We start from the raw sequence: 27,675 nt of genomic DNA, 5'->3' as shown, positions 1-27,675 counted from the left end.
TTTTATGGCGGGTAGCACCAAAGTCAGGTGCATTATCGCCACCTACTGTATTGGAGTGTGAAGCAGAGTTCACCCTTTCATAATGTGAGGACAAAAAAAAAAATTATCCCGCTTTTTTTCTAAATTCTCTTAATCAGCCCAGTTCTCTTAAGATACACAATTAAACTCTCTAATCCATAAGTATATATCGTTTTAAGATTCAGGTTATCCCCTCCCATCTTTCGAAATTCATTTTTCATTGTTTCTCGTTTTTCACAAATTACATGCTCTACTGATTCCTCCATTTAACAGTGCTCACATAATCCTGTAGGATGTTTATTTATTATTTTTAAGGTTTTATTCAGCATAGTATGCCCAACCCTTAATCTTGTTAAAATATTTTCCTCTTTGGTGCTTCATTTTGTTATTCTCAATACTCATACTTCTTGTTGTATTTCATAAAGTTGATGTCCTGTACTTCCTGTATCCCCTTTATGTTGCCACTCCTTAGTAGTATATGCTTTGATTACTGCTTTTGCTTCATATTTACTAAGTGAGATATTCATGATCTCCTCACTTTCCAATGCCTGTTTTGCTAATCCATCTACCTTTTCATTACCCTTTATCCCCCATGAGCTGGTATTCACATAAATATTATCATGATATTCATATTCTTAAATCTATACGGATTATGAACTGAAACTACTCTATGAAATATGTTTAATATGTAAAATATCATATAACTGCCACTATATTGTGACATATTATTATAATTTAAAAGAACTGTTTTTAAATGCAATTTATTCCTGTGATCAAAACTGAGTTTTCAGCATGATTACTCCAGTCTTCACACAAAATACATTTCACCTTACATTTCACTGCTGGTCACATGCTCTCCATATAACCATGTATGTGCCAAATAAAAATCTTGAATCTTGAAATAACTCTCTGGGCTTAGAAAAAACTTTGAACCTTGAACCTTGAATTACACCGGGATGTGATACATAAACCTGCAGCTGACTGTAGTGCAGCCTTTGGGTTAATAAAATAAAATGAAAGTGAATAAAATGGTGTGCACTGATTGTAATGTTGGAAATAAAATAAAAATATAAAGTAAAAAATATTATAAATAAAAAATAAAATTACATTAAAAAACAAAACTAAAATACAATCAAATAAAATAAGAAAATAATTTTGTGCTGGAAATAAAATAAAATATTATTTCCCATCAAAATCTGTTTCCTAATGAAATAAAATAATAATACAATAATTATCCAAATATGATAAAACAATATATACACTACACTAATCATGAGTCGATGTTGAAGTATGTACTGAATCAGGTATTAGTACATGGTTATTCATGTACCATTATTGTAAATTGTTACCAAATAAATGCTGAAACATGATAAAAACAGACACATCCAGAACAACAGGTGTAATGTTCACTTACTACTTACTGATTGGTAAGATCTTAAGAGAGGAAGAAAATTCAAAAAATGGCAAGACAGTGTCAGTGAAGTTGGCTGTGAATGTGTGTAGATGTCTATTAGTCACAGGATCAGAGAAAGACAAAATTCCTTTGTCATAGTCCAGATCCACTCTCACAAGCTCAAGCTTCTGTTTAACATGAAAACCAGACCCTAAAAACAGTCCATAGAACACACACCAGACATCAGTCTTGAAGAAATCACGTCCTTTTCTTTTGTTTGATGCTGTAGTTACTCCAAGATTCCAGTCTGAACTCTCTTTAACCTGCACATCCCAACGGTGTTTTCCTGAGTTGAAACCCTCTGAACCAAAAACACAGCAATATTCGTCGAATCTCTCTGGATTATCTGGAAGAGGTTGTTTTCTCTGACTTCTTCTCACACTGGTCAGATCATCAGACAGGATGAGAAATGGATTTGCACTGTTTGGATCCAGAATCACAGGAGCTGATGAGACACAATCAACAGATGCTTTTATTCTGATGTTCATTTAAAGATCAAGAGTGAACCCAACACAGATTATTATGAATTATAACACAAATCCTATTGATCAAACACATCAGACATTTCCCTCTGATCACTGTCAGTGTGATCAGTTGCACACTAATTTTTATTATCAGTGTTTAATGTCATCAGATATAAACATCATTTGTATGATTCAAACATTTGTGTCCATAAAGAGAAGAGAAATTGATATTTTGGATAAATTTAATTGTGAATGAATTGATCATATCTAAAATAAGTCTCATGGCCCAGATAGAGACCTGGATCAAACCAGAGGACACTACTACACCTGCAGCAGTCTCCAATAATTTCTTATTTTCCCACTCCCCCCGTTTGACTGCATGGAAGAGGTACTGGTGTGCTTATCTCTAATGATTGGAAATGTAATCATTTAACATCTTTGGGTATCAACAGCTCCTTTGAATTTTATTCAGTTACTGTTACCTACTCTCTTAAAATACATTTTGTAGTTGTCTTTCGACCCCCAGGACCAATGGGTAACTTTTTGGATGAATTAGGTGTGCTGCTCTCAACCTTTCCTGAGGATGGTACTCCCCTAGTTATGCTTGGAGACTTCAACCTCCACCTAGATTAACCTCTGTATGCTGATTTCCACACTCTGCTTGCCTCTTTTGATTTCTACCGAGTGTCAACTACTGCTACTCACAAATCAGACAACCAACTGAACCTTATTTATACACGACACTACTCCACTGCACACGTCGGATCACTTCCTCCTCACTCTTGACCTCAACATGGTTCCTGACACAACACATACCCCTCCACATTTCATAACTCTAACTCTCGCATGCTCTTTAAAACATTTTCCTCACTTCTTTGTCCTCCTCCTCCCCCTCCTGCTTCATCTCTAATAGATGACCACTTTGCCATGTTTTTCATTAATAAAATAAAAAATATCAGTGTACAATCTTCCACACCACAATCCGTCAAGCACATCTCACCAGCAAACATATAGTTGTTTACATCCTTCTCTTCAGTCTCTGAGGCAGAAGTCTCCAAACGCATCATTTCTAATCATCCTATTACTTGCCTGCTTGATCCTATTCCATCTCATCTTTTTCAAGCCATTTCTCCTGCAGTTGTACCTGCACTCACTCACAACATTAACACATCCCTCCACACTCCACACCTCCACACTAGGCATTTAGACTTGCTCGTATAACCCCACTACTTAAGAAACCCACCCTCAACCCATCACTTTTAGAGAACTACGGACTACAGTTCATTGCAAAAACACTTGAACAAGTTGTGTTCAACCAAGTCTCTGCCTTTATCACACAGAACAACCTCCTTGACAGCAACCAATCTGGCAAAGTGGACATTCAACTGAGACTGCCTTGCTCTCAGTTGTTGAAACACTAAGACTGGAAAGAGCAGAATCCAAATCTTCATTACTTAGTTTGCTTGATCTGTCCGCTGCTTTTGACACGGTTAACCACCAGATCCTCCGATCAACCCTACTGGCAAATGGCATCTCAGGAACCACACTTCAATGGTTTGAGTCTTACCTATCAGATAGGACCTTCAAAGTATCTTGGAGAGTCCAAGTGACAACATCTAACTACTGGGGTGCCTCAGGGCTCAGTTCTTGGACCACTTCTCTTCTCTGTCTACATGGCATTATTAGGTTCTGTCATTCAGAAACATGGCTTTTCATACCACTGCTATGCTGATGACACTCAACTCTACCTCTCATTCCATCCTGATGATCTGACAATAACTGCTCGCATCTCAGCTTGTCTAACAGACATTTCTTGCTGGACCATCACCTTCAACTCAACCTTGCCAAGACAGAACTGCTTGTGGTTCCAGCAAACCCATCACAATTTCACCAACCAGTTAGGCACATCAACCATAACTCCTTCAAAAACAGCTGGAAGCCTTGGAGTTATGATTGATGATCAGCTGACTTTCTCAGACCACATTGCTAAAACTGTCCGATCCTGCAGATTTGCTTTATTCAACATCAAGAAGATCAAGCCCTTTCTTTCGGAACATGCTGCACAACTCCTTGTTCAAGCTCTTGTTCTGTCCAGGCTGGACTATTGCAATGCTCTCTTGGCAGGTCTTCCAGCCAATTCTATCAAACCTTTACAATTAAAACAGAATGCGGCAGCAAGATACATTTTTAATGAGCCAAAAAATGCACGTCACATGTCTGTTTATCAATTTGATTTAGTTCATAATATTATATTTGTGGTTCAGTGTTTCAGTCAGAAGAATTACAAATGGAGCCTCCAGTTTCTTTTCACTTCTACACTGCTGAGTCAGTTCTGGACTTGAGTAGATGAAGAAATGAGAAACATTCTCAAAAAAAGCTCATTACATACTTGAAGAAGTTTGATCTTCACTCACTACCAACTGAAAAAAAAATCTAGTACTTTTGTGCCATGAAAACTGTATGTGTAAGAGCACAGATCATCTCCAGACTCACTGTTTTGGACAATTTTTTGCATCTTCTTCCAGACTCTGAAGGACAGGTTTCCCAAATATCGTGGCACATTAATCAAGGCTCCAGAAGGTGTCTGTGGATCCGGCTGTGAGATCTGGACTCTGGAAAAACATTCAGGATTAGAAATGACCTTTGACTTCAGAAGCAGAGAGACCAGAGACACCAGAAGATAACTCACCTTTCCATTGAGACTGGAAACTCCTGCAGAACAAACACACCATTGATCATCAACAACTCAATCAATCAATCTATCAATCTATCAATCAAACAGTCAATTTATCCATAATCTGAAGTCAAACCTTTAGGAAACGGACATCACTGGCTATCATCCTCTCCTCTGTGTTTTTGACTGTCTGTGAAAGAGCTGAGATGTGTCTGTTGATCTCCTCCAGCTTCTCCTTCATCATCTGCATCTTCTGCTCCTCTTCCTTCCTCAGCGCAGTGATTGTAGCTGATTCTTCATGTCTGAGAAACTGATGAAGTTTCTCAAACTGCAGTTTAATCTGAAGCTCTGTGTGCTCAGCTTGAGACTGAAATCAAACCACATTCACTTCAAACATCTTAATCATTAATATATGTGATACACTCAGATAATGACACAGAACAGAACTATAAACAAACAGCTACTTATTTACAACATCATTGACAATAAATTATTATATACAAAATATCAGTCACAATTGCATATAGTGATCCAACATCTGTAATTGAAAATGACTCCTGACTGTTACCTCACCTTAATGTGTTGAAATGTTTTTTTCAAACTCTCCTTTCATTTTTTCATTGTCTTTAAGTTTATCTTGTAAAGGCTTCAGTGCTTTACTGAGTTCCTCCTAGAATTGAACACAACACACAAAACACCAGCTGCTTGGAGGATACAGTGACATGGAAAAGTATTTTATTCCACAAACTAAGTTTAGTCATAAATTGAAATCTAGCATAAAACAAAGGCAACCAAAAGTTACTATTAAATATATATTTTTTATTAATGACAAATCAGTAATGACTTCATAAATTTCTTTACTTGCAAGGTTGATAATATCAGAGACAAAATAGTAACCATGCAACCGCCTGCTATCATAATAGTGTACCATGCCAGATGCTGTGAGTACTGTATCTCTGATGGAACAATTTAATTCCTCCCTTACTTTAGGAGAGGAAGAACTTTCTGAACTTGTAAAGTCATTTAAATCAACAACATTTATGTTAGACCCTATACCTACCAAACTATAAAAATAGATGTTTCCATATTCATAGAACCTTTTTTATAACTTTATAAACTCTTCATTGTTATTACGACATGTACCAAAAACCTTGAGGCTAGCCTCTTATCATCTGATCATGATTGTTTCTCTGTATCAGAGAGAAGTAGGCCCTTCCTTAGAGGAATACACCATGGAGGGGCTGTCATGAGGAACATTAGTTCTGGGAACCAGGTCTGGTAGGGCCAGTAATGCGCAATACCAGGACCTGCTCCTCCTAGACCTCCTTGATGGTTGATGTACACAATGGTTGTAGAGTTGTCCGTACCAACCAATACGTGCTTGCCTCGTAGAGGCCCAGGGCAAGACGTACTGCAAGAAACCAATGCAAGTGATATTATACGTGGCACCCCAGGATGTGGTGGAGGCATCCGTGAACACAACAGCATGACTGGACACCTGTACTAGGGGAACTCCTGCCCTTAGAAATGCAGGGTCCGACTACAGGCTGAAAGCTTGGCGACAGGCCGGAGGGATTTTCACTTGATGCTTGCCACATTGCTACGCCCATCTTGGGACTTGTCCATGAAGCCAGTGCTGAAGCAGCCTCATATGAAGCAGTCCGAGCAGCTTCACTGTGGCTGCAGATGCCATATTTCACAGAATCCTCTGAAATAATTTCAGTGGGGCTGCTGTGATAGTTTGCTCTTTTTGAATGAGCCCTTGGTTGAGATTGTTGAGAATGCGAATGCCATGTTCTCTCATGGGAATAAGGGTAGTCTCTGCAACCTTCATGTAGACATAGGGCAACAAGGACAGCCCGAAGAGGAGGACCTTGTACTTATTTGCCCATCCGTCAAATGCAAAGTGGAGAAATGGCCTGTGCCGAGGGAGAATGAAGACATGAAAATATGCATCCTTCATATTGATTGCTGCAAACCAATCTCGGGGACAGATGCATTTGAAAATGTGTTCCTGCAACAACATTTTGAACAGTAGCTTGTGAAGAGCTTGGTTCAAAACTCGCAGGTCCAAGATTGGGCATAACCGACTACCTTTTTTGGGTATAATGAAAAAAGTGATGTAGAACCCTGACCTCATGGAGGAACCAGCTCTATTGCATCCTTCGCTAGCAGGACTGCGATTTCTGGCCGTGAGACAGAATCACCGCTGGTCAGCACAGAGGTGAACTGGAAGCCCCTTGAATTGAAAAAAGGAAACAAAAGTGCCCTCGGCAACAAGCAGGCGGAGTAGCTGCAGTTGGCAGCATGTTGCAAGGAGCACCAGTCCACCAAGGCAGGATATGCTTGATTACCTCAATCTGCTTCTAGGCAGCTGAGAACTGTTGGGCAAAGCTCTTGACTGCATTGCTGAATATGCTGGCCTGGTAGATAAAGTGTAGAGAAAACGATATTTGTCAGTCTCCCACATATCCACCAGGTTCCTGGATCAACAACAGGGCCATCGTCTGGCCCAGGGAGCGCACAGTGACTCGCGTCACTCTCAGGCCAAGGTCTGGCATGGTGCACAGCTCCTGCATCAACTCTGGGTCAGAACTACCCTCATGTAACTCCTTTAGTTCCTTTGCCTGGTATTCATAGGTTTCATGTGACATCACACAGTGGTGCTGCTGCCATTTGTAGAACCGAATTGCAGTCTGCTTAGCTGTGCTCTGGGCTTTGATAACAGCAAATCACAATGGATTACAAATAGAAACTTTTGTAGTTTTAGTTTAACACAATATAATTTCATTCAGTTAGACCTTTAGTAATAGATTCTTCTGCATTATGTGCTTTTTACAGGTGCAGAAATTAAAGCTCCTGAGCAAAGAACTCACTGGACATGCTGCACAATGAGCAACAACCAAGAACAATATTTTGTCACTGATCTCAGGGTTTTGCACTTTGTGGGTGAAGTCTGTGTGTTACACGTCAACACTGATTCGTTTGTGGGCATCTCCGTTAATTGTCATCAGCAACAGTGTCACTGTCACTCATTACTCATCCCTATATATTGGCTTGTCTAGCGTCTTGTGTTCGTGAGAGCGTTGTTTCATGTTTGTAACCTATGTTTGCTTTCTTGTGCGTTGGATGTCCGTGTCTCCTCGGTACCCCGTCCACTCTACACATATCACCACAAGCAACATCACTTACCTTCGGCTCGCTTCCCCACAGTTCCTGTGTCACCCTCTCCTGCTGTCAACTCATCTCTGCCATCCGGATACTTCACCCACCTGCACCATCCTGCCTCTCCTTCACCCAGACATTACAGAGTGCTCTCACCAAACATGGAAGCAGCGAGCACCACTTCACTTTCAGAATTAATTCATCACAGCATCAACCGTATGGAACAGCAGCAGGAGAGCATCGTGAACACCGGATGCGCGATCCAAGCGCTGGTGACACAGGTGTCCGAGCTCACCCAGCAGGTCCATCAACTCACCTCTCCCACTGCGCCCACCGCACCACCTGCGCCGCCCGTCCCCCAGAAGACCTCCCAGGATGACTTCCGGTGCCAGAGAGCTACTCCGGTGAGCCTAACTTTTGCAAGACTTTCCTTAACAGATGTTACATGCATTTTGCATTGCAGCTCCGCACCTTCGCGACAGAACAGTCCAAGGTTGAGTTTGCTCTTACCCTACTCTCTGGCAGGGCCGCCTTATGGGGGACGGTGGTGTGGGAGAATCGACATCCATGTTGCACCTCGTTCCACGCCCTCTCCGAAGAGATGAGACGAGTGTTCGATCGAGCCGTGGCCAGTGGGGAGGCCGCTCACCAGCTCTCGGACCTCCGACAAGGGAAATCGTCGGTGGCGGATTATTCCATCCAGTTCCGCACCCTGGCGGCCGCGTGCCAGTGGAACGAGGCGGCGCAGTGGGATCGATTCCTACATGGGCTGGCCGACCGTGTTCAGAAGGAGATCTACCTCCTCGAGCTGCCCCCAACGCTCAACGGTCTCATCGACCTGGCACTCCGGGTAGACACTCGGATTAATCACCTGGGTAAACAAGCCAGTCCATCACGCCATTACGGCTCTCTGGAACGGGGCCGCTTGAGTCGAGAGAACATGGTTGGTCCCATCTACAATCATGAACCCATCCAGGTGGGTATAGCTTGGCTTTCTCGGAGAGAGAGAGAGATGCAGAGGTCCCAAGGACTATGCTTGTATTGCGGTGGCTTGGAGCACTCCATCCATTCATGCCCGTTAAAAGAGCCAGCCCGGTAGTAAGTTTGAGGCTACTATCGGGTGGGATCTCCCCTGGGAAGTCCTCAACCATATCTTCAACTCTCCTTCCGGTAAAACTGCGGTGGGAGAACCACACTCACAACTGTCACGCCCTTCTGGACTTTAGGGCCGAAGGTAATTTCCCGTGCTGCTTCTCTTCCTCTGCATCGTCCCTATGACTGTGCTATAGACTTAGGTCCAGGTAAATCTCCACCTAAGGACAAGCTTTACTCTCTTTCTATTCCGGAGAGGGAGGCCATGGAGAAATACATTTCTGATTCCTTGGCATCGAGGTTCATCCGCCCTTCCTCTTCTCCAGCGGGGGTGGGATTCTTTTTTTGTGGGGGAGAAGGATGGTTCTCTGCGACCTTGTATTGACCGAGAGCTGAACAACATCACGATATAGAACACCTATGCGTTTCCATTGAGGTCTTCAGCTTTCGAGAGGATACAGGGAGCATCCGTATTCACAAAATTGGATTTACAAAATGCTTATCATTTGGTCTGCATCAGGAAGGAGGATGAATGGAAAACCGCTTTTAACACCCCTAGAGGGCACTTTGAATATTTGGTGATGCTGTTTGGGCTCTCCAACTCGCCAGGGGTTTTCCAAGCACTCGTTAATGATGTGTTGATAGACATGGTAGATCAGTTTATATATGTTTACCTGGATGACATACTGATTCTTTCTTCATCTCTCCAGGAACATGTGCAACACATCAGACGAGTGCTCCAGAGATTACTCGAGAATGGGCTTTTTGTCAAGGCAGAGAAATGCGTATTCCATGCACAGTCTGTCCCTTTCCTAACGAATATCGTCTCGTCTGAGAGAATACGTATGCATCCTGACAAAGTTAAGGCTGTGATAGATTGGCCATCTCCAGATTCCCGTAAGGCACTACAGTGGTTTCTGGGGTTCGCCAATTTTTATCAACGTTTTATTCATAATTTCAGCTAACTAGTCTCACCTCTGACCGCCTTGACCTCCCCCAGTACTCCGTTCAGGTGGTTGGATGCAGCGAGACTGCATTTACCAACCTCAAGATCCACTTCGTTTCGGCCTCCATCCTTGTAGCCCCTGATCCCACACGGCAGTTTGTGGTGGAGGTCAGCGCATCAGAGGTGGGGGTAGGAGCAGTTCTTTTTGGACCGATCACAAGAATTTAGAGTACATTAGAACTGCCAAAAGACTCAATTCCAGGCAGGCTCGGTGGGCACTTTTTTTTTGGTCGTTTTGATTTTACTCTGTCGTAACGCCCGAGTTCCAAAAATGTCAAAGTCGATTCTTTGTCAAATATTTTTGATGCTTCCGCACGCCCGGTGACTCCCGAGCGTATTTTACCTGAGAAGATAGTCGTCTCAGCACTCGTATGGGAGGTCAAATCGAAGGTCAAGACAGCTTTAGAAGGGGTAATGCCTCCGCCCAGATGCCCACCGAATCGTGTTTTGGCTTGCTCCGTTTGCGCCAGTGGTAAGTCATCTAACCGGCCTCCAGATGGGTTCCTCCCGCACCTCTAATGGCATGATGGTCGTTTTGACCATAGTGGACCGGTTCTCGAAGGCGGCTCATTTCATTCCCTTGCCCAAATGACCTACAGCCAAGGAGATAGCGGTCACTGTCCTTGATCATGTCTTTCAGTTACATGGCCTCCCAGTAGACATGGTTTCTGACAGGGGATCCCAATTCATATCCAAGTTTTTATTAAGACTAAAACCAAAAGGGCTGCCAAAAACAACACTGACACCACCACCAGTGCTGAAGAAGCCTCTTCCCCAGACCACTCATTGACACATTATACAGAACAAAAGAACCACTCGACTCTGAATATTGCACCTGCTGCCTGCTTATACTTATGCCGTGATCAGTAGCAAATGGATTCAATTATCCCATGCCAATGTGTATTGGCTTGTTTAGTTTATACTCAAAGTAGACAGGTCTCTCAAAGTGAAATATTTTCTAACAATAGAATTTTTTACTATCACTTTTTATCCATTGAAAGCATACTTGCTGAATAAAAGTATTCATTTCTTTAAAAAAAATAAAACGTGCTTAACCTTGTATAGCAGGGTAAGGTATAGCCCAGGTAGGATTGGTTGATGTCATGCCAGCCTGTGAACCTATCAGTGTTCCTACTCCTTTGTCATTGGTTAAAATGGTTTAAATCATGTTGTGTTTTAGCAAGTAGGCCTTTTTCAGGTTAGTTTCCCAATTCTGAAAAATAATTTCCTTTTTTCTTATAAAGAGGCTTTATTTGTTGTCTTTTGGTCATTAGCATGCTAGCAGCCGTGGTCTTGTTTGGTAAGCGACCATGTGTTTTGCTACATTGGAAATCTCTCTCTGTATGTATGATGGGAGGTTATGTGTCATCTTTGTGTTATGTTCAGTAGGTGTTACTACACATCCAGGGGTTTCCATTTCCTTTGTTGAAGACGAATGTACATCAGTATGACTGCACTAATGGTTTGTTCTTTGTGTTTGTTGGGTAACATTTTAACTTTTATTGTGATATGAATGTCTCAAGTTTATACTAGTTAACCATGTGATTTTTGAGTGGGAACTCTTAAAGCGGGTGTTTTATACTTTTAGTGTCCACTTGGAGTAGTGTGGAGTTTGGCCAATTGTATTGCTTTCACAATTGTGTGTGTCCCAAATAGCACCCACCCCCTCCGCAGGACCACTCCTTGCCACACTTGTAATCGAACCTTATTCTGAATTGGATTCTCATTCTTTATGTAATTGACATGATACATCTTTACCAGACAAATAAAATGTTATATTTGATTTATTCTGAACATTATTTCTACTAGATTTAAGTGTAGTCTGGTGTTTCTGCAAATCTGCATCCAGTATCGATCATCCTGGGCAAGTTAGTTTCTGTGCAACTCCAGGTCCCTAATAAACAAATAATTAAAAGTATGAGCTATTCAGAATAGTCAAATGTCTAAATTAAAACCTAAATCATATTTGTGATCGGTTTTTCACTAGAAATACAGCCTAAATTTTATAATAACTTAAAACTGGAGTCAGATTACACATGAAGCTAGACTCAAATTTAAACTAAATCTTGAGAAATTAAGTATACAACAAAACTCCCTTAAAAGGGCATTAGGCTGCAATAATTAGAGCATCTGGAATCGGGGATATTTCCCAATAACAATGTCCCTTGTTACATTGTCCCTTGGTAGTATCCACACAATTATATTCCTTCTTAGAGAAAAGTGTTATCTGTGAGGATTTCCAGTCAGAATTTAGACCGTTGTATAGTACTGAAACCGCTCTCCTTAGATATTGATCACAAATGCAGTATGGAGTACCTCAAGGCTCAGTACTAGGGCGGTTACTTTTCACACTATACATGTTACCCTTGGGAGATATTGGAAAGCAATCTTTCCTTTGAAAGCCACGTTTCTAGCATTTGTAAAACTGAATTTTTCCAAAAATATTTCTAAATGACCACCTATGCTCTCAATGTCAAATGCAGAAATATTAATTCATGCATCCAGATCAGATGGTCACTGCAGTCACCCGGATCCAGTACTTATCCAGCCCATATGGTGGACCAGCACCTACAGAGGACCTCTACATCCCTGAAAGACAGCGGAGACCAGGACAACTAGAGCCCCAGAGACAGATCCACAGTCAAGACCTTGGCTCAGATGACCACCAGAACAAGACCACAGGAAACAGATGATTCATCTGCACAATCTGAGTCTGAGTCCCCCAACTGAGCTTGGTTTCTCCAAGGATTTTTTCTCCATTCTGTCACCGATGGGGTTTTGGTTCCTTGCCGCTGTCGCCTCTGGCTTGATTAGTTGGGGACCCTTCATTTCCAGTGTTTTGTTTGACTTGATTGCACAGATATTATTTAAACTGAACTGAGCTGGATGATGACATTACTGAATTCAATGATGTACTGCCTTTTTGCTTTATTGACAAACTATTTTCCTATTTTTTGCTTTTGAGTTGCTTTGTTACAATCTGTATTGTTAAAGCGCTATATAAACAAAGATGTACACAAAAACAAGAAATATCCATATGGTCATCTGGAGGAGCACTGAAACAAATGGCCGGCCCCCATGAGAAGGAACGGCAAATACTTTTTCTACAGTACATTATGCATTATATGAAGGTAAGTTAAAATGCAGAGAGAAATGCTGAATGAATTAATTAGATGATATCTGTGTTTAATGACTTACTATTCTTTATTTATGATAAAGAAGAGGCACTGGTCTTACCTTATATGATGGAACAACTTCACTGATGGGTCTGAATTTGTGATTGTCATGTTGTTGTGAATCTCTACACAGTAAACACCCCGGTTGTTTGTCCTCCAGACAGAAGAGATTGAGTTTCTCTCCATGTAAACTACAGATCTCCTCAGATCCTGATGTACGCCTCTCCTTTCTTTCATTCAGAAGTGACTCGCACAAGTTTTTTAATGCAAGATTAAGAGGAGGATGTTGATTTGAGGATCTTCTCCTGCAGACAGGACACTCCGGAGTTTTCTTGATTCTCCAAAACTGCTGAAGACACTCTTTACAGACACTGTGACTACATGATAAAAGAACAGGATCCTTAAAGATTTCATAGCACACGGGACAACTATATTCGTTTTGAGATTGTGAAGCCATTTTCCCTCTTTGAGCTCCGGCGATCTGAACTTTCACTTTCTGAAATATGGTTTTAAAAATAAATCCCCATAAGAATCACAAAGATCTGTTGTCTGTTTAGAAACAAAATCCTCATAAATCTTAGAAAGTGTTTCTATTCCTTCTCCACTGATCGCTGATTCCTTTTCGCTTTTGAGATATTATCAAATAACGTGTCGGCTTCAACAGATTTTTAATCACCTTTGGCGTGTTAAAATTGGTCAAAGATCAACATCAGATATATTTAGGTTAAACTTTAACCAAATACACTCAAATTGAACTTGCATTGAAACTTTCTCAAGTATAATGTGAGAAAACCTTAAATCAAACACAAAAGAAAAGTGATGATAGAACAAGGACAATTTGTTTGTACAGTGTGTGTGCATTTTTATTATGCAAGGTGATTGTTAATTTTTTTTGCACATTTTAATAATTCCAATTCACATCAATCTTAATAACTACTATTAATTTTAAATATGATTTATAAGTTATATATGAATGTTAGGTCAATGATTCAATCACCCATTCACAAGGACAGCCACTTGCTTAGTTCCTGAATGAATCAGCTAAATGAATTAATCTTTGACAAATTCACTTGACTTGGCCCCACATACTGGCCCGTTTATTTTCATTTTTAAATATCATATAAATTGAAATGCATTCATTACAGTCTTTTAAAACCTGAAACACCAAGTTGAGCTAAAAGAAAAGACACCTCTGTTAGCAGGTGAAAAAAGCTTTAAAACTGATCACCGAGTATAGTATCGTCCAGCAGGCCATACTTAAAGACACTGTGGGCCACCAGTTGCTAATCACTGATCAAAACTAACTCAAAAATATCTATTAGAATAGAGCAGCATTGATGTATGTTACATTCATTTTTACCATTTAAATTAATATACACAAACTGAGCTAAATTACAAATAATTTGACCACATACACAAACGTGAATATAGCGATCTTTGGATTTGATCTCTCATGATACTGGTTTAAATGTTGTTTTTTGTTTTGGCATTTATGTAAAATATCAAACAACAACAAAAAGACAGTTTATTAAGTATTATATTATAAAAAGGCATACAGTAGGCCTATGTCATGACCTGGATGCCCTAATGGTACCTAAGAAGTGTTCATACAGTCATGAAACGAACAGTCTTAACACAAAGTTTAGCAGTTAATTTTGCCCCTGCTAGTAGATATCGATATTACTGCCATGAGGAAAAGTATCTTTCTCTCTGTTAGGTTGTTAGGATAATGCCACATCCACAAAGGAAAGCAAATCTCTCAAATTTGTCTCTTTTAAAACTTTAGAAGAGATCTCAGCATCACGTACTACACTCAGATTTTTCTCTTGAGTTAAAGACTCTCACATGTGTCCCGTTTAAGCCTCCAGTGAAGCGTGTAGGCCAGGGGTGTCAAACTGAGTTCCTGGAGGACAGCACCCTCCTGTTTACAAACTATGTAGGCTAGTTTTCAGGACTGAAGTCCTCAAGGTTAACCAGACGCTAAATTTAAACCTAGAAACAGGTGAAGATTGTAATGTCATTTCACTTCGAAGCCTGACAGAAATGACATGAAATATCACGATGTAAACTGGACATATTCACACCACAAAACGTCACCATTGGTCATCAATTCCTTGAACGGCAATGCAAAGACAAGCTTACGCTCAAGCCATAGAGCGAAATACATGTGCACCACCTCGGATTAAAAAAAACACCTTTCTATGTTGCTGGAGTCCATCATTTCAGAACGCTGTGTGACAATGAAAAGGAGTGCAAACATCAAACATGTCTACTGCGTGTTTAGGAAGAAAAACAATGGAAAAGAAGTGCAGTGGAAAAATGAGTTTCCTATGAATGGCTGATATATAAAAATAAATAAAAAAAAGCTGCAAAATGATGGCATCATTGAGCAAGGAAACAACAGCATGCCTGACGATCTGACATTTAAGCAGTTGACCAATCACAACACGTGATTTAGCCGACCATTCAGAGCGCATTGCGCATTTTATAAGAAGACGCTAATAGAAACTGGAACAAAAGAGTTTTTTCATTTCCTTTATTCATTAAACTGTGTTATATTGACATTGCATGGCATTATTCAAGTCAGGTAAAACTGGAAAAACAAAAAAGGAAAAAAAATGTTTTTAGACAACAAACAATATTACACAACATCTATTATTAAATAGGTTCTATGTATTTTATCGTCAATCTGTAGTCTACATGTTGGCACGTAAAAAAATATACATATGTACGCTGGTCCAGGAGCACTAGCCTATATACAGAATAAATAAGGAATATAGGAATATGCAAACAATAAGTTACAAATAACTGAATAGATATACCCCCTGTTTCCCAGACAAGGCTTAGATCTAGTCCCAGACTAAAATGAATGTCAGGGATGTTTTAACTGAAAGAAACTTGCACTGATGACCTTAAAATATGCCAGTTCCGTTGTCTTGTCTCAAGATGCACATCAGTAGTGTTTTTATAAGGCACATTTATTATTAGTTAATTAATGAAAAGGTGTGTGAAATTATTTAAATATACAACCATGTTACATTTTAGCTCCTAAATATGCAAGCCCTGATAATACAATGCAATGCAATGCATTTCCCCCCAATGAGTGCGCTTCAACATGCAGTTTTTTAAATCCAAGTGTCATAGTTCTTCTTCTCTAGATGGCGCTGTGTCGCGGTGAGAGAGTGAACAGAGGAGAGGTGTGTGCAGAACACACGGCTTCAGTTCTGAGCGTCTCAGGTGTTTACGCCTGCCAAACAAACACAGGGGCGGAAATAACTGGGATTACTGGGATTTTTGCGGGCTACCGGTGGAAAGAGGCAGAACAAGACGGCTCTCTGTGACACCATCAGCTGAAGTGTGTGTGTGTGTGTGTGTGTGTGTGTGTGTGTGTGTGTGTGTGTGTGTGTGTGACGCAGTAAATCTATGCAACGAGGGAGTGTGCGGTCGGTCACTACTGCAGGTGTGACAGATAAATAAAGAAAGTTCAAAACAGCGGTGATTCTGGTCACTATGACTTTTGACCAGTGGCATTCCAGCATCATGACAACACACACACACACACACGCACACACACACACACACACACACACACACACACACACTACTAACGATTCAGAAGTGTTCACGTGCACTAAAATATCAAAAGTATAATAAAACGTCTTTAAACTAGTTTTGTTCTGTTCAATTATTACAAGAGTATAAAGAATATAATTTAAAACTACATTTGTTTGTAGGCGAATTGCAAAAAAAAAAATATATATATATTTTATTTTTTCAATTTTTTTTTTTGCAACTCGTCTACAAACAAATGTACAGTACAGAAAATAATTGTCTGTGTTTTTTTTTTCTTTATTATAAAATCACCAGGAACACAAAGATTGCACCTCTAATAACATTGGAGATTATTTTTATTTTATTTTGCTTCATCTCAGACCTTCTTATTTGTCAATGACCCCTGAATGGAGTCATGATAATAATCATCACACCCTCACAGGTCACGTGACTGTCTCTGCAGAAACTGTTTCCGGTGGTGTCAGGTGTGTGTTTGGGGAGTCAACACAGCACTTCCTGTTCTGGGTTAAAAATAACCCAGAGACTAAAATTCCTCTCTCGCTCTCTCTTTATCTTGGTTCCTCTCTGCTGAAGTGAGCAGGACGGTCCAGCAGAGTGTTACAAACCTCCAAAATAAAGGCTCCTCAGTGGTCCTGTATGGTCAGGAGAGCCCTCTTCATGTTAACAACAATATCTGGCTTCGTAGGGATCTTGAGCTGTGATCTGGATGTGTGATAAACCTCAAACCTCTTGCTATTTCACCTCAGACTCACCAGTTTTGGTTCTTTAAAGCTCCAGCACACAGATTTTTTTTCTAATTAATAAACATCTCTAAATAAATAATTTAACATATATCTACTGAAACATTAAATAAGGATAATTAATTTCAGTAGCTATTATTTAAGATTTTTTCTACACAAGTTTTAGAGAGATAAATTAAAGTTATATGCATTTAGGAACAAGTAATTACAATAAATACATTTATAAGACTTTATTAAGTACGGATGGGCACTTTAAGTACTGAATATAAAACTGTATAAATATTAATATGTATTCACATAATATCTACTTCAAGTAATTGTAAGTAATAATTACTTTGTACAGAGAAATAATAATGGTGCTGAGTGAATTTGTGTTTATATGACTGACACTAAACTACCTGTGTGGGAACCTTTCCGAAACGTTCTTTCCTTCTGTCTCTCTGTGTTTGTACCCTTGCTCAGTCTTTCCTCGGGTTCTTACACTCAGCCTCTGGCCTCCATCTCTCACTGTTTTTCCACAGACGTGTTTTTGATCTGGTCCTCACACTCCTCCACCCACACCTTTTTTCGCATCACTCCATCCATCTCCTCCATGTGCAGCGTGTTTGTCATGCTGAGCTTTTCCACTCCTGAGGAAATGACTGAAAACATGACCTGACCTGAGAAACATTGAGAGTACATTCATATCTGAACACATTTGGCTTTACATTTACTTTTATTTGACCTGTCTCTCTCTCTTTATGTCTGTGCGTGTGTGTGTGTGTGTGTGAGAGAGAGAGAGTAAGACTTGTTGAGTTCATCTGATCTATCTCTCCATCAGTCTTTTAGTGCAGGAAATCTCTGCCTGTTTTTTGTGGCCGCGGCTCTCTTAATGCTGCAAACATCACACAGCTGAGTATATTTATCTAGCCTTGCACAAAGCACACAACGGACAGAGTTATGCGTGTGAAAAAGACTTTAAAGCATCCATAATATTTTTATTAAAACATAAGTCAATAAATAGCAGACAGCAGGTCCTCTCTGGAATGAAGTCGTTTTTATGAATGACTGCATTCATCGCTGACCACGCCCCGAATTCTCAGAACCCTGCCTCGACGGACATGCCACGCCCCTTTGGAATCCTAGTCGCAGAGCCGCGCTCTGATTGGCCGAAGGGCGGGGCTTCGTATAACATTACAGTTCACCGTATAAAGACTCACCGCGGTATGAAAACAAGTGTTAGAAACGTCAGTGCATGAATCAGCGGCAACTTACATTATCGTGCTGGAATAAACGCGACTTTCTGGATTATTAATGCTTGTCTGTGAGAGCTGAAGTGCTTTATTCAGGTTAAAGTTTCAATAAATCATCTTCCGTTGACATTGAAGGCTCTATTAAGAAGATGAGGGATTTAATGTGTCTGTTTGTATTGATCATCTGCACGACGGTAAGTCACAATAGTTTTATATAAACAGTGTAAACAGCAGGAGTTCATTAAGAATCATGATACGATGCACATAGAAGCATAAGTTATCAGTCCCTTAAAATAATTGTATTATAGTATTAATATTAATAGTATGTGTGTCTACATATTTATATATATATGTATATGATCTGCACACCTGAGAGAGTTTGACCATCCTCGTGGCTTTTGGTGTTCAGAAATAGATGAGCACAGGCTCAAAATAACCAAAGCACAACAGTCCAGCCCTCCATCCGGCTCCATGAACCCCGTCGGCCAGGATCGGTCGGGGAGGGTCCGAGTTATGCTTTGATCTCAGAGCTCAGATCCACATTTGGGTCCAGGGTGACTCAAGAGCTCATCTCCTCTGAGTTTAAGATGCTTAAGATTCTCACAGGGCTTGGCTGGCTATTTCACACAGTGATGGAGATGCAGGGAAACAGGTGCAGCGCTATCGGAAATGATCCAGTGGAATCAGACTTTAATGGAAAACCATTTGGAATGACGAAACTACTTTCACAATGAGAAATTACATTGTGAGGTGAAAATGAATTGGGCTCATCCCATTAGCACAAAAACATTATAGTTTCTTCCCTGTTGAAAAAAACCCAGCATATGCTGGTAGGGTATGTTTTGAAGAATGGCTGTTGTTTTGAGCTGGTTTAAAGGGATACTTCACCCAAAAATGAAAATTCTGTCATTAATTATTCACCCTCACATCGTTCCCATAAGGTCTTCATTTATCTTCGTAACACAAATTAAGATATTTTTGATTTATTCAACAATTCGTCTCCTCGATGTCACCAACTCCTGATAATGTTCCCGATCTCCTTTCTACGTTTCTGGATGTTGATGGTGTTAGAGACATTGTTGTCTTTGGGAGGATTAGAGTGCTCTCAGAATTGAATTTTTTTTTTTATATCTTAATATGTGTTCTGAAGATGAACAGAGGTCTTACAGGTTTGGATCGACATGAGGGTGAGTGATTAATGACAGAATTTTCATTTTTGGGGGGTTAACTATAATTTTAAGCTGGTCCTAAGCAACTAGATCCTACTCAGGACCAACTTAAGCCAGCTCAAACCAGCAGCTATGCTTCAACACATACCTAACCAGCATAGGATGGGTTCTCTTCTTCTTTTTTGGAATGTTCAGAGAACATTCAAAAGTAACATTCTCAGAATGATTGCAGATTGTAAAATGGAATGTTCTGTTAACATTTAAAAAAAATATGTTCTCAAAACGATGTATCAAAACTTGTTCTAAGATTGTTTTTTAACATTCCTTTTAAGTATAATACACACACACACACACACACACACACACATTATGGGCAGTAGTTTTGAATATTCTCTGAAATGTTAGATGAACATCCAGTTAAAATGTTTTTGAGAAACTTTCCATGAACACTGTATAATTTTGTGCTAAAGGATTCAAAACATTATTAAAGACCAGATAACATTGAAGGAACATTCTATTAACAAATGAAAATCTTTCCATTCATAATAAATAATGTCCTTTGTTTTAATGTAAATAAAGGAACTCAGGTTTGAACAACTCGAGTGTGAGTAAATGATAACGGATTATTAATATTATTATTATTGGGTGAAGTATCCCTTTAAATATTCAGAAATGATCATTTTATTTCTGAAGAGTGTTTTTGTCTGGCAACAGTAAGCTGCCCCAAGCTCAAACTGAAGCGTCTCTGTCATCTGACAGGTCCGAGCGCGGTGTCCTAAGGTGTGTAAGTGTCCGGCGGAGCGGCCCGTGTGCCCGCCAGGCGTCAGTGCGGTGCCCGACGGCTGCGGCTGCTGTAAGGTGTGTGCCGCCCAGCTGAACGACGACTGCCATGAGAACAAACCCTGTGACCATCACAAGGGCCTGGAGTGTAACTATGGCAACGATGTGGCCAGCATCCATGGGATCTGCCGGGGTGAGTGAACAGAACAACTCCAGTCTTGATTCTTGAGGTCTCTAAAAAATTTTTTATTGATTTAAATTAATTTGCAAGAGTGTGTGTGTGTGTATATGTATTTGCATATATTACAATACATGCTAACACATATAAAATTAATAAAATATATATTTTTACATATTTAAATACATCTTAATATATGCTTTATATCAGGACCTTTTTATATTGCAATTACATTTAGCCTATAAATCACAATATGCTTAAGAAAATAAAAATGTTTATGTTAGATTTTTGGTTTTATGAATTATTGCATATATCAAAATAAATGTATAATGATTTTGCATTAGCGTCTTTGTCACAAAATTTGATAGTGATGATGCAAATCGATTTAATTTGATAAAAAGAAACATTTCATTATTTTAAATAAATTTTCATTACCATAAATATATAATAATATATTATAATGCAAATTAATTTAAATGTGTAAGTTTTGTAGTTTTGACAAACTAAAGGCTACGAGAAACTTACAACCTTTGACCTTTGATGTCCCACCCAAACGTCCTGTTTCAATAGGATATATTAAAAAAAAAAAAAACAACAACAACAACAAAACCTAATGAACCCACTATATTCTATTTTTATAGTCAAAATGTATTATATTTATTGAAAATGTACAAAATCTTCCCAAACCTTCCAACAATTATAATTAATAATAAATTGAATGACAAGCTGCTGAATAATGTAATTCTATATTATGTTACACATGGGACTGGTGTAGTTTGGTCACCCTTGGCACATTGATTTCCTCACATACAGAGGATATTTTGTGCACTGGGCTAGTTTCTATATTAAGTCAGTTATTTGAGTTGGACTAAAGGGGGGTTTCAGGGGGCATCTCAAACACCCAAAGACTATCTGACGCTCAACGACATTGTAAACAAGTCAAAATTCCACACTGCTCTAAACATAGAGCCTCTCTCATAAAAGCACCAGATAGAGTGTCAATCTGTGTTTAACCCCTTACGGTCACTTGTGCAGCTCATCTTCTGGATAATAATTCAATGCTGATTATTTCAAGACGTCAAAATTAATGCCAATTTATCTAAAGAATGTTCAGATATTTTTACTGGAAAACAACACAAAATACTGACTGAGACCTGAGCTAACAAATATATGTTTCAAGAGCGATTTTTTTATTTTTATAATCTTTTAAATAGTGCTGTCAAAATTAGTGTGTTAATGCAAAAAACTGCATTTATTTAGATGCATCAAACACGATTGCAGAAATGCTGTCAGGCTATATGTCAGTAAAAATGAATATCCCGGTCTGTTATACTCTGCTCATAGAGCGTGCTCTTTAAATGCACACAAATACTGCGGTAGCCTGTATCATTTCATATTAAAGCACAAATGAGCATGCGTCTCAGATCCACATCACATTCAGCAGCGGCAGCTCTTAAAGTAATAGCAGTCAAATAACCTCATAACCCAGCTGCTGTGATGTCTGTCCTACTGCTGAGAGGCACAGGTAAATATGAGATTTATTATAATGGCTTTATGTGAAGATTGTTTTAAGTTTACTTAAATTAGAAGTCGTTACTTTTTAAAGTCTAATAAAGGATGTTGAATAGCTATAGTCAATGGTTAAATGAGGAAAAAATAACAATTTCTAGAAACATCAGTAGTGATACTCGCCTTCAGTCATAAAAAGATGCCATTAAATAAATATCAAAAATATACCATCTTTATGTTGTTTGACTGAATGCGAAATTATTGCAATAAATTATTGAAAGTATATTTAAGAACGTTAATGTTAGGTGGGATTAATTGAAATTAATCATGATTAATTTCAGACAAAAATGTGCGATTAATTAGTAATTTGTCTAACCGACTGACAGCACTAGTTTTAAAAAACATTATGGATTTTTAAATGTTTTAAGTGTTCAAAGAACATTCTAAAAGGAAACATTTAAAAAAACGTTAGCAAAATATCCAACTAAAATGTTTCCAAAAAACATTCCTTTTATGTGTAAATAATGTTTTTGAACGAATATTCCATTAACGTTACTGGAATAACCTTGAGGAATGTTCTTAGAACACTCACTGTCAACAGGGACAATTTCTTTTTACACTAACAAAAACACTATAATTACCTAAACTTTAACTAAAATGAATTTTTTTTAATCTAATTTTAACATCAGTTTCCTTTGGTTGACTCCTTCTCCTGTCTTTTCTTTGTCTTTTCAGCCAAACTGGAAGGCCGCTCCTGCGAATACAATGGGCGCATGTATCAGAATGGAGAAAACTTCCGCGCGGGCTGCAAACACCAATGCACCTGTATTGATGGGGCGGTGGGCTGCGTGCCCCTTTGTCCCTCTGATATTCCTCTGGAAACAGCATCCTGTCCCTCACCTCGACTGGTCAAGATCCCTGGCCAGTGCTGCCTCAGCGTGGACTGTCACGGCGAGTCCTCCGTCCTACCGCCAGTGTTTAGACGGCCGCAGCCGCCTCCGTATCTGTTCCCTGACCTGCACACCTACAAGAAACCCCGACCAAAGCCGTACCCCTACAAGCCCAAAGACTCCCTGAGCAATGAACTCATAGAGGTGGAGAAAAAGTGGGACAAACCGCGGAGTCGAAAGCATTTGCCAGGTGAGGGCGCTGTTCTGTGTGTCCACACAAAGTTTCGTAACTAGGACTATTTGTCAAAAATATTTAAGAATTTTCAACCTGGCGTTATCCAATTTTCAGATTTATCTTCTGGAAATGAGTGCAGATTTAGGTAGCAGTACTGCCTTGTTAACTTATTTATACGCTCTCATTTTCAGAAAACTTACAAAACAATTGAAGAGTTGAAGTACCTTCTGAAATTTTCCTCTAAATTGACCGTTTTTATCAGGCTTCTATGTGTAGCTTCGGTAATTTCACTTTAATGGCAATAAATAGGTTCTTTTAATTGCCATTAAAGTGAAATAACTGAACGTAAACATAGTAGCCTGTGATTAATCAACTAGGGAAGTGTGATTATATCTATTAGTGACATTTTCCCCTAATATATCTGTGGAGTCTTGCCTGAACTTCATAGGATTTGACATGGCGCCAAACATGGAGTTTAATGAAATATTTTAAGTTAAACTAAATTAAAATGACATTTAAAAAGCCTATAAATTAAATATGCTTAATATGATTTTATTTTAAGTTAAAAACGGGGTGTTTTTCATGTTTTTAGTTTGTTAACTATAATAACCTTGGCTCAGGCTGTGATTGCTATCATCAATGACGTCTGTTAGTTTACATAAATCAACAATTAAAAATAGTGCAGCAGACTGCAAGAATGTGTGCTGTGTGAACGCCTCCTTTGGTTGCCTTTGGGTTTCGGTTCAATTGACAATCAGTCCCAATGTGAGCTGTGGCAGTTCCTCCTGCATGCGCTTCTGTGTGGGTGCCTGTGTTTAGGAGCCTGCCGCTTCTTTTCCACAAGATCCTTGCGAACCAGCCCCACACACGGTGCCTCTGTCAGGCAGCTGTTTCCCTACACGCCGTAATCACTTTTTCTGTGCGTCAGTGTTCCCAGTTGGCTGAATGGTGCCTGTGTACTAACTTACCCCATCTCTCTCGCTCTTCCTAGCATGGAAGAAAGCCGGACGGCAATGTGTTGCGCAGACGACAAGCTGGACACCTTGTTCACGCAGCTGCGGGATGGGCGTTTCATCTCGGGTCACCAATGAGAACACGCAGTGCAAGCTGCTGAAGGAAACCAGACTCTGCAACATTCGTCCCTGTAGTTCTGTGGCTGTGCCTATAAAGGTAAACACACCAAGATTATCTGCAGAATCACCACAGGATCTGCTGAAAAGACCAGTTTGTGTCTACTTAAACAGCTTGAGAAACGTTCCCTTGCTTCACCAAAACAGACCAGCTTCTAAACTGCATGTTTATGATGGTGCACCAGCACCAAACTGGTACGAACCAGTATGAAAACATTCATTAAATTAAATCCATAAATCTAAACCATGCAATCATCATTTGACCTTTGGCTCTTTCTAGACCAGTTTCATAATGGAAATGTTGCTCTTGGCTTGTTTTCCAATGCACAAGTAAAATGTCTGTTTTTAACATTATTTAAAGCCTTGCTTATATTGTAGTTAAAGTGATCCCCATTTATGTGTTTCTGAAAACAACTAAAATGCTGTAATAGTTGGCGATGTCAATTTGTAAAGAACCATCTTTTGCTAATTTGTTCAATAACTTGCACTTTGAAACTCATTTTCAAAAGTTCACATTCTCTGGCCACCAAAACACTACTGTCATTGAATGGCCAAACACATGGATTCCCATTATTAGTTGAAAATGCTGTCGCGTAAACAGCCCCTTAGCCTACTGAAGTTATCATGCACACTTCTTTTCCATTGCAGATGTGAGTGTAACCTGTCTTTAATATTGGTTTAACAGAAGGGGAGGAAGTGTTCTCGTACGCAGAAGTCTCCCGAGCCTCTGCGTCTGCACTACGCCGGCTGCCGCAGCACACGCCTCTATCGGCCCAACTACTGCGGGACGTGTCTGGATGGGCGATGCTGCTCGCCCCGCCGCACACGGACGGTCCCCGTGCTCTTCACCTGCCCCGACGGAGAGCTCTTCGAGAGGGCCGTCATGTTTGTGCAGTCCTGCAAGTGCAACGATGAATGTGGCCACCTGAACGAAGCGGTGCTCCCGCCCCAACGCTGGCTGTATGGCGACATGCACAAGTTTGTTGATTAACATCTCATTTATCCAAAGACCTGACCCCATGTCTTTCCCCAAACCAATAGAGTAGCGGTTTCAAAGTGTAACCCTGAGTAAACGCTAGGCCGAGGCCTTATTATAATGCAAATCCATGAGGAAAAAGGGCAATTTTGGGTTTCCAATCCCTTGTGCCATGACCCTTAGAGTAGATGTGCTTACCGCAAGGACCCAAGATGGGGTGAATCCCAGTTGTGAATATATACAATGGATTTTCTGATTGACTAGTCCTTACCAAGAACAGTGATGCATTCTGGGGCACCTGCACAATCTAAGTAAGAAAACAAACTGCCTCAGCAGGACACTGATTAGACGCTTAAATGTGGTGGCACAGACTCCCAGCTTCACAAGGGCTGGTCTTTACTTCTTTTGTAGTGATTGCTTTGCCTTGATGTTCAAAGAACAGCCGGAAAATATGAGGACAACTCACCAGGAAGTCGTTTTAAGCTACCCAGGGTTGTCTCAGCTGCTTGTGGACTCAGTGCTGAGCTTGATGGCTTGGTGAGCCCATGTCTCCGTCAACTCACCGAGGGATATTTGCCAAGTGCCGCAGCTCCCTGGCGTCAAAACGTCGGCTCCTCAGCTCCCAGCTAATTACAATCCTCGTCTTTGGGGGCAGAAGGAAACCCAGTAACCCTTTGGTTTGCAATAAAAATATGTTTAAAACACCAGCATCTGATGTCAACATGTAATTTTAAAGTAATGGGTGGGATGGTTCTTTCAAACGCTGGTCTGTAATCTACCAAGTGATGGCAGAGCCTCGTGCAAACGGCACTGGTGTCTGTGTGTTTTATAATGCAGCAGTCTCTATTTCTGCCTGGCACTGGTGCATGAACTGACGGAGGTCGCGTCGCACCATCTGCCCTGAAGAATGAGAGTTTGAACAACAAGAAACCCAACACTTTGAAAGGGAGAAGCCATGTTGTGACTGAATAATTATGCTATTTTTAGTTACATTTCGTTTGAATTCCCAATCTAAAAACAAAAAAATTTCAACATTTTAGGTGCCATGTTCTTGATAAAAGCATTTTTATTTATTTTTGTTGGTGGGGTGAGAAATTACGTTGCGGAAAGGTGTTGACTGAATAAACTGCCAATTACATGCTGCATGCAAACTTGATGGAAAATTAGCAGCTTTCGGTTGTTTCGTGTTACGCGAACTTTACTATGGGTTTATAGTTTATATAGTAAGATTTTTTTATTACATTTTGTCATGCATGGCACTTTGTTAAGTAACACAGGAAATTAAATACTCCAGTAGCTTCTAGGCATTTAATTCCTGTCTGGCGCGAAAAGAGCGGCGATCTTCTGGTCCCAAATGTGTGTCTGTGGGGTTTTCTTCATCTGTTTTATAGGACGGCAGGTGAACATTGTAAGACTTTGAAGCATTATTACTGCCACCAATATGATTTAATCATAGCTGATATTTGTAAGCGTTTATTAGTAACATTTTTGTACAACCATATAAACAAGTCTGGAGTGGATTATATCAGGAAATGCCAATGAGCAGCCAACATGTGACACTTCGAGACAGTGGAAAATATTTACTTGGATTCGGGTCTGGTCTGAAATTATCTTGTATTACAAGTTCATCTCATTTGTTTTTCCTCTTCAGACAGAGGACAACCACTCACCATCCATGAAATAAACTGGTTTGTAAAAACGGCTCAATGCAGGGGTTATCATTTGTTTTGTTTTTTAAAGGTATATGATGCTGGTAAAAATAACATTTTGTCTATTTGATGTAAATCAATACGTTTATGCAGTTCAAAAAACATTTTCTATATGATCTACATTACTGTTTCTCCTCTATATCCTGCCTTTCAGAAACGCATGCATTTTTACAAAACTCATCGTTCTGAAAAAGCGAGGTGTGCTCTGATTGGCCAGCTATCCAATGCACTGTGTTGTGCCGATTTCTGTACCCATGCCAGATTATGCACCCTCTTCCATTTCCTAATCCCAACCCCATATCTAAATCCTGTTTTACTTTTTGCACCCCCGACTTATGTCTTTTACGCATTGCGTATCACGCGTGTAAAAATAAAAATATATAGCCATGTTTGCATTTGTGATGGGAGAAACAACAAGTCTCTTCTAAACTGAATTGTATGCTTCGTAAACTGTTGGTTCAGGAAACGGTCCTCAATCTCAATAAAATGCGCAGCACACATCTGAA

At 39.9% G+C, this 27,675-nt stretch overlaps 2 protein-coding genes across 2 annotated transcripts; one reads left to right on the top strand and one right to left on the bottom strand.

Annotated features, from left to right (window-relative positions):
* Window positions 1–1,290: 1,290 nt before the first annotated feature.
* On the bottom strand, window positions 1,291–13,684 carry LOC113067571 (zinc-binding protein A33-like). Its single transcript, XM_026239939.1, has 6 exons — window positions 13,110–13,684; window positions 5,202–5,279; window positions 4,746–4,976; window positions 4,625–4,647; window positions 4,429–4,547; window positions 1,291–1,916 (listed from the first exon to the last, which is right to left on the bottom strand). The coding sequence occupies exons 1-6, from the start codon at window positions 13,503–13,505 to the stop codon at window positions 1,432–1,434; spliced, it is 1,332 nt and encodes a 443-aa protein (XP_026095724.1). The 5' UTR covers window positions 13,506–13,684; the 3' UTR covers window positions 1,291–1,431.
* A 4,878-nt stretch (window positions 13,685–18,562) lies between these two features.
* LOC113067892 (protein CYR61-like) lies at window positions 18,563–27,675 on the top strand. The gene is made up of 5 exons (XM_026240389.1): window positions 18,563–18,787; window positions 20,522–20,735; window positions 22,965–23,369; window positions 24,346–24,524; window positions 25,170–27,675. Exons 1-5 carry the CDS (start codon window positions 18,743–18,745, stop codon window positions 25,473–25,475), a joined length of 1,149 nt encoding a protein of 382 aa, XP_026096174.1. The 5' UTR covers window positions 18,563–18,742; the 3' UTR covers window positions 25,476–27,675.

Source organism: Carassius auratus, linkage group LG28B, assembly GCF_003368295.1.
Source record: "Carassius auratus strain Wakin linkage group LG28B, ASM336829v1, whole genome shotgun sequence".
In the NCBI taxonomy this organism is placed as follows: domain Eukaryota; kingdom Metazoa; phylum Chordata; class Actinopteri; order Cypriniformes; family Cyprinidae; genus Carassius; species Carassius auratus.
Note: the sequence above shows the minus strand (reverse complement) of the source record. Positions and strands in the feature narration are given on the sequence as shown.

What these genes read in the sequence shown, in the direction of transcription:
- LOC113067571 (XM_026239939.1), bottom strand. Translation starts at nt 13,505, where the DNA reads ATGGCTTCACAATCTCAAAACGAATATAGTTGTCCCGTGTGCTATGAA. An exon ending in TTTCCAGTCTCAATGGAAAG is followed by an intron (nt 4,548 to 4,624) that starts GTGAGTTATCTT and finishes ATGTTTTTCCAG; the next exon opens with AGTCCAGATCTCACAGCCGG. An exon ending in GCAAAAAATTGTCCAAAACA is followed by an intron (nt 1,917 to 4,428) that starts GTGAGTCTGGAG and finishes GTGTCTCATCAG; the next exon opens with CTCCTGTGATTCTGGATCCA.
- LOC113067892 (XM_026240389.1), top strand. Translation starts at nt 18,743, where the DNA reads ATGAGGGATTTAATGTGTCTGTTTGTATTGATCATCTGCACGACG. An exon ending in CATCCATGGGATCTGCCGGG is followed by an intron (nt 20,736 to 22,964) that starts GTGAGTGAACAG and finishes TTGTCTTTTCAG; the next exon opens with CCAAACTGGAAGGCCGCTCC. An exon ending in CTGTGGCTGTGCCTATAAAG is followed by an intron (nt 24,525 to 25,169) that starts GTAAACACACCA and finishes TTGGTTTAACAG; the next exon opens with AAGGGGAGGAAGTGTTCTCG.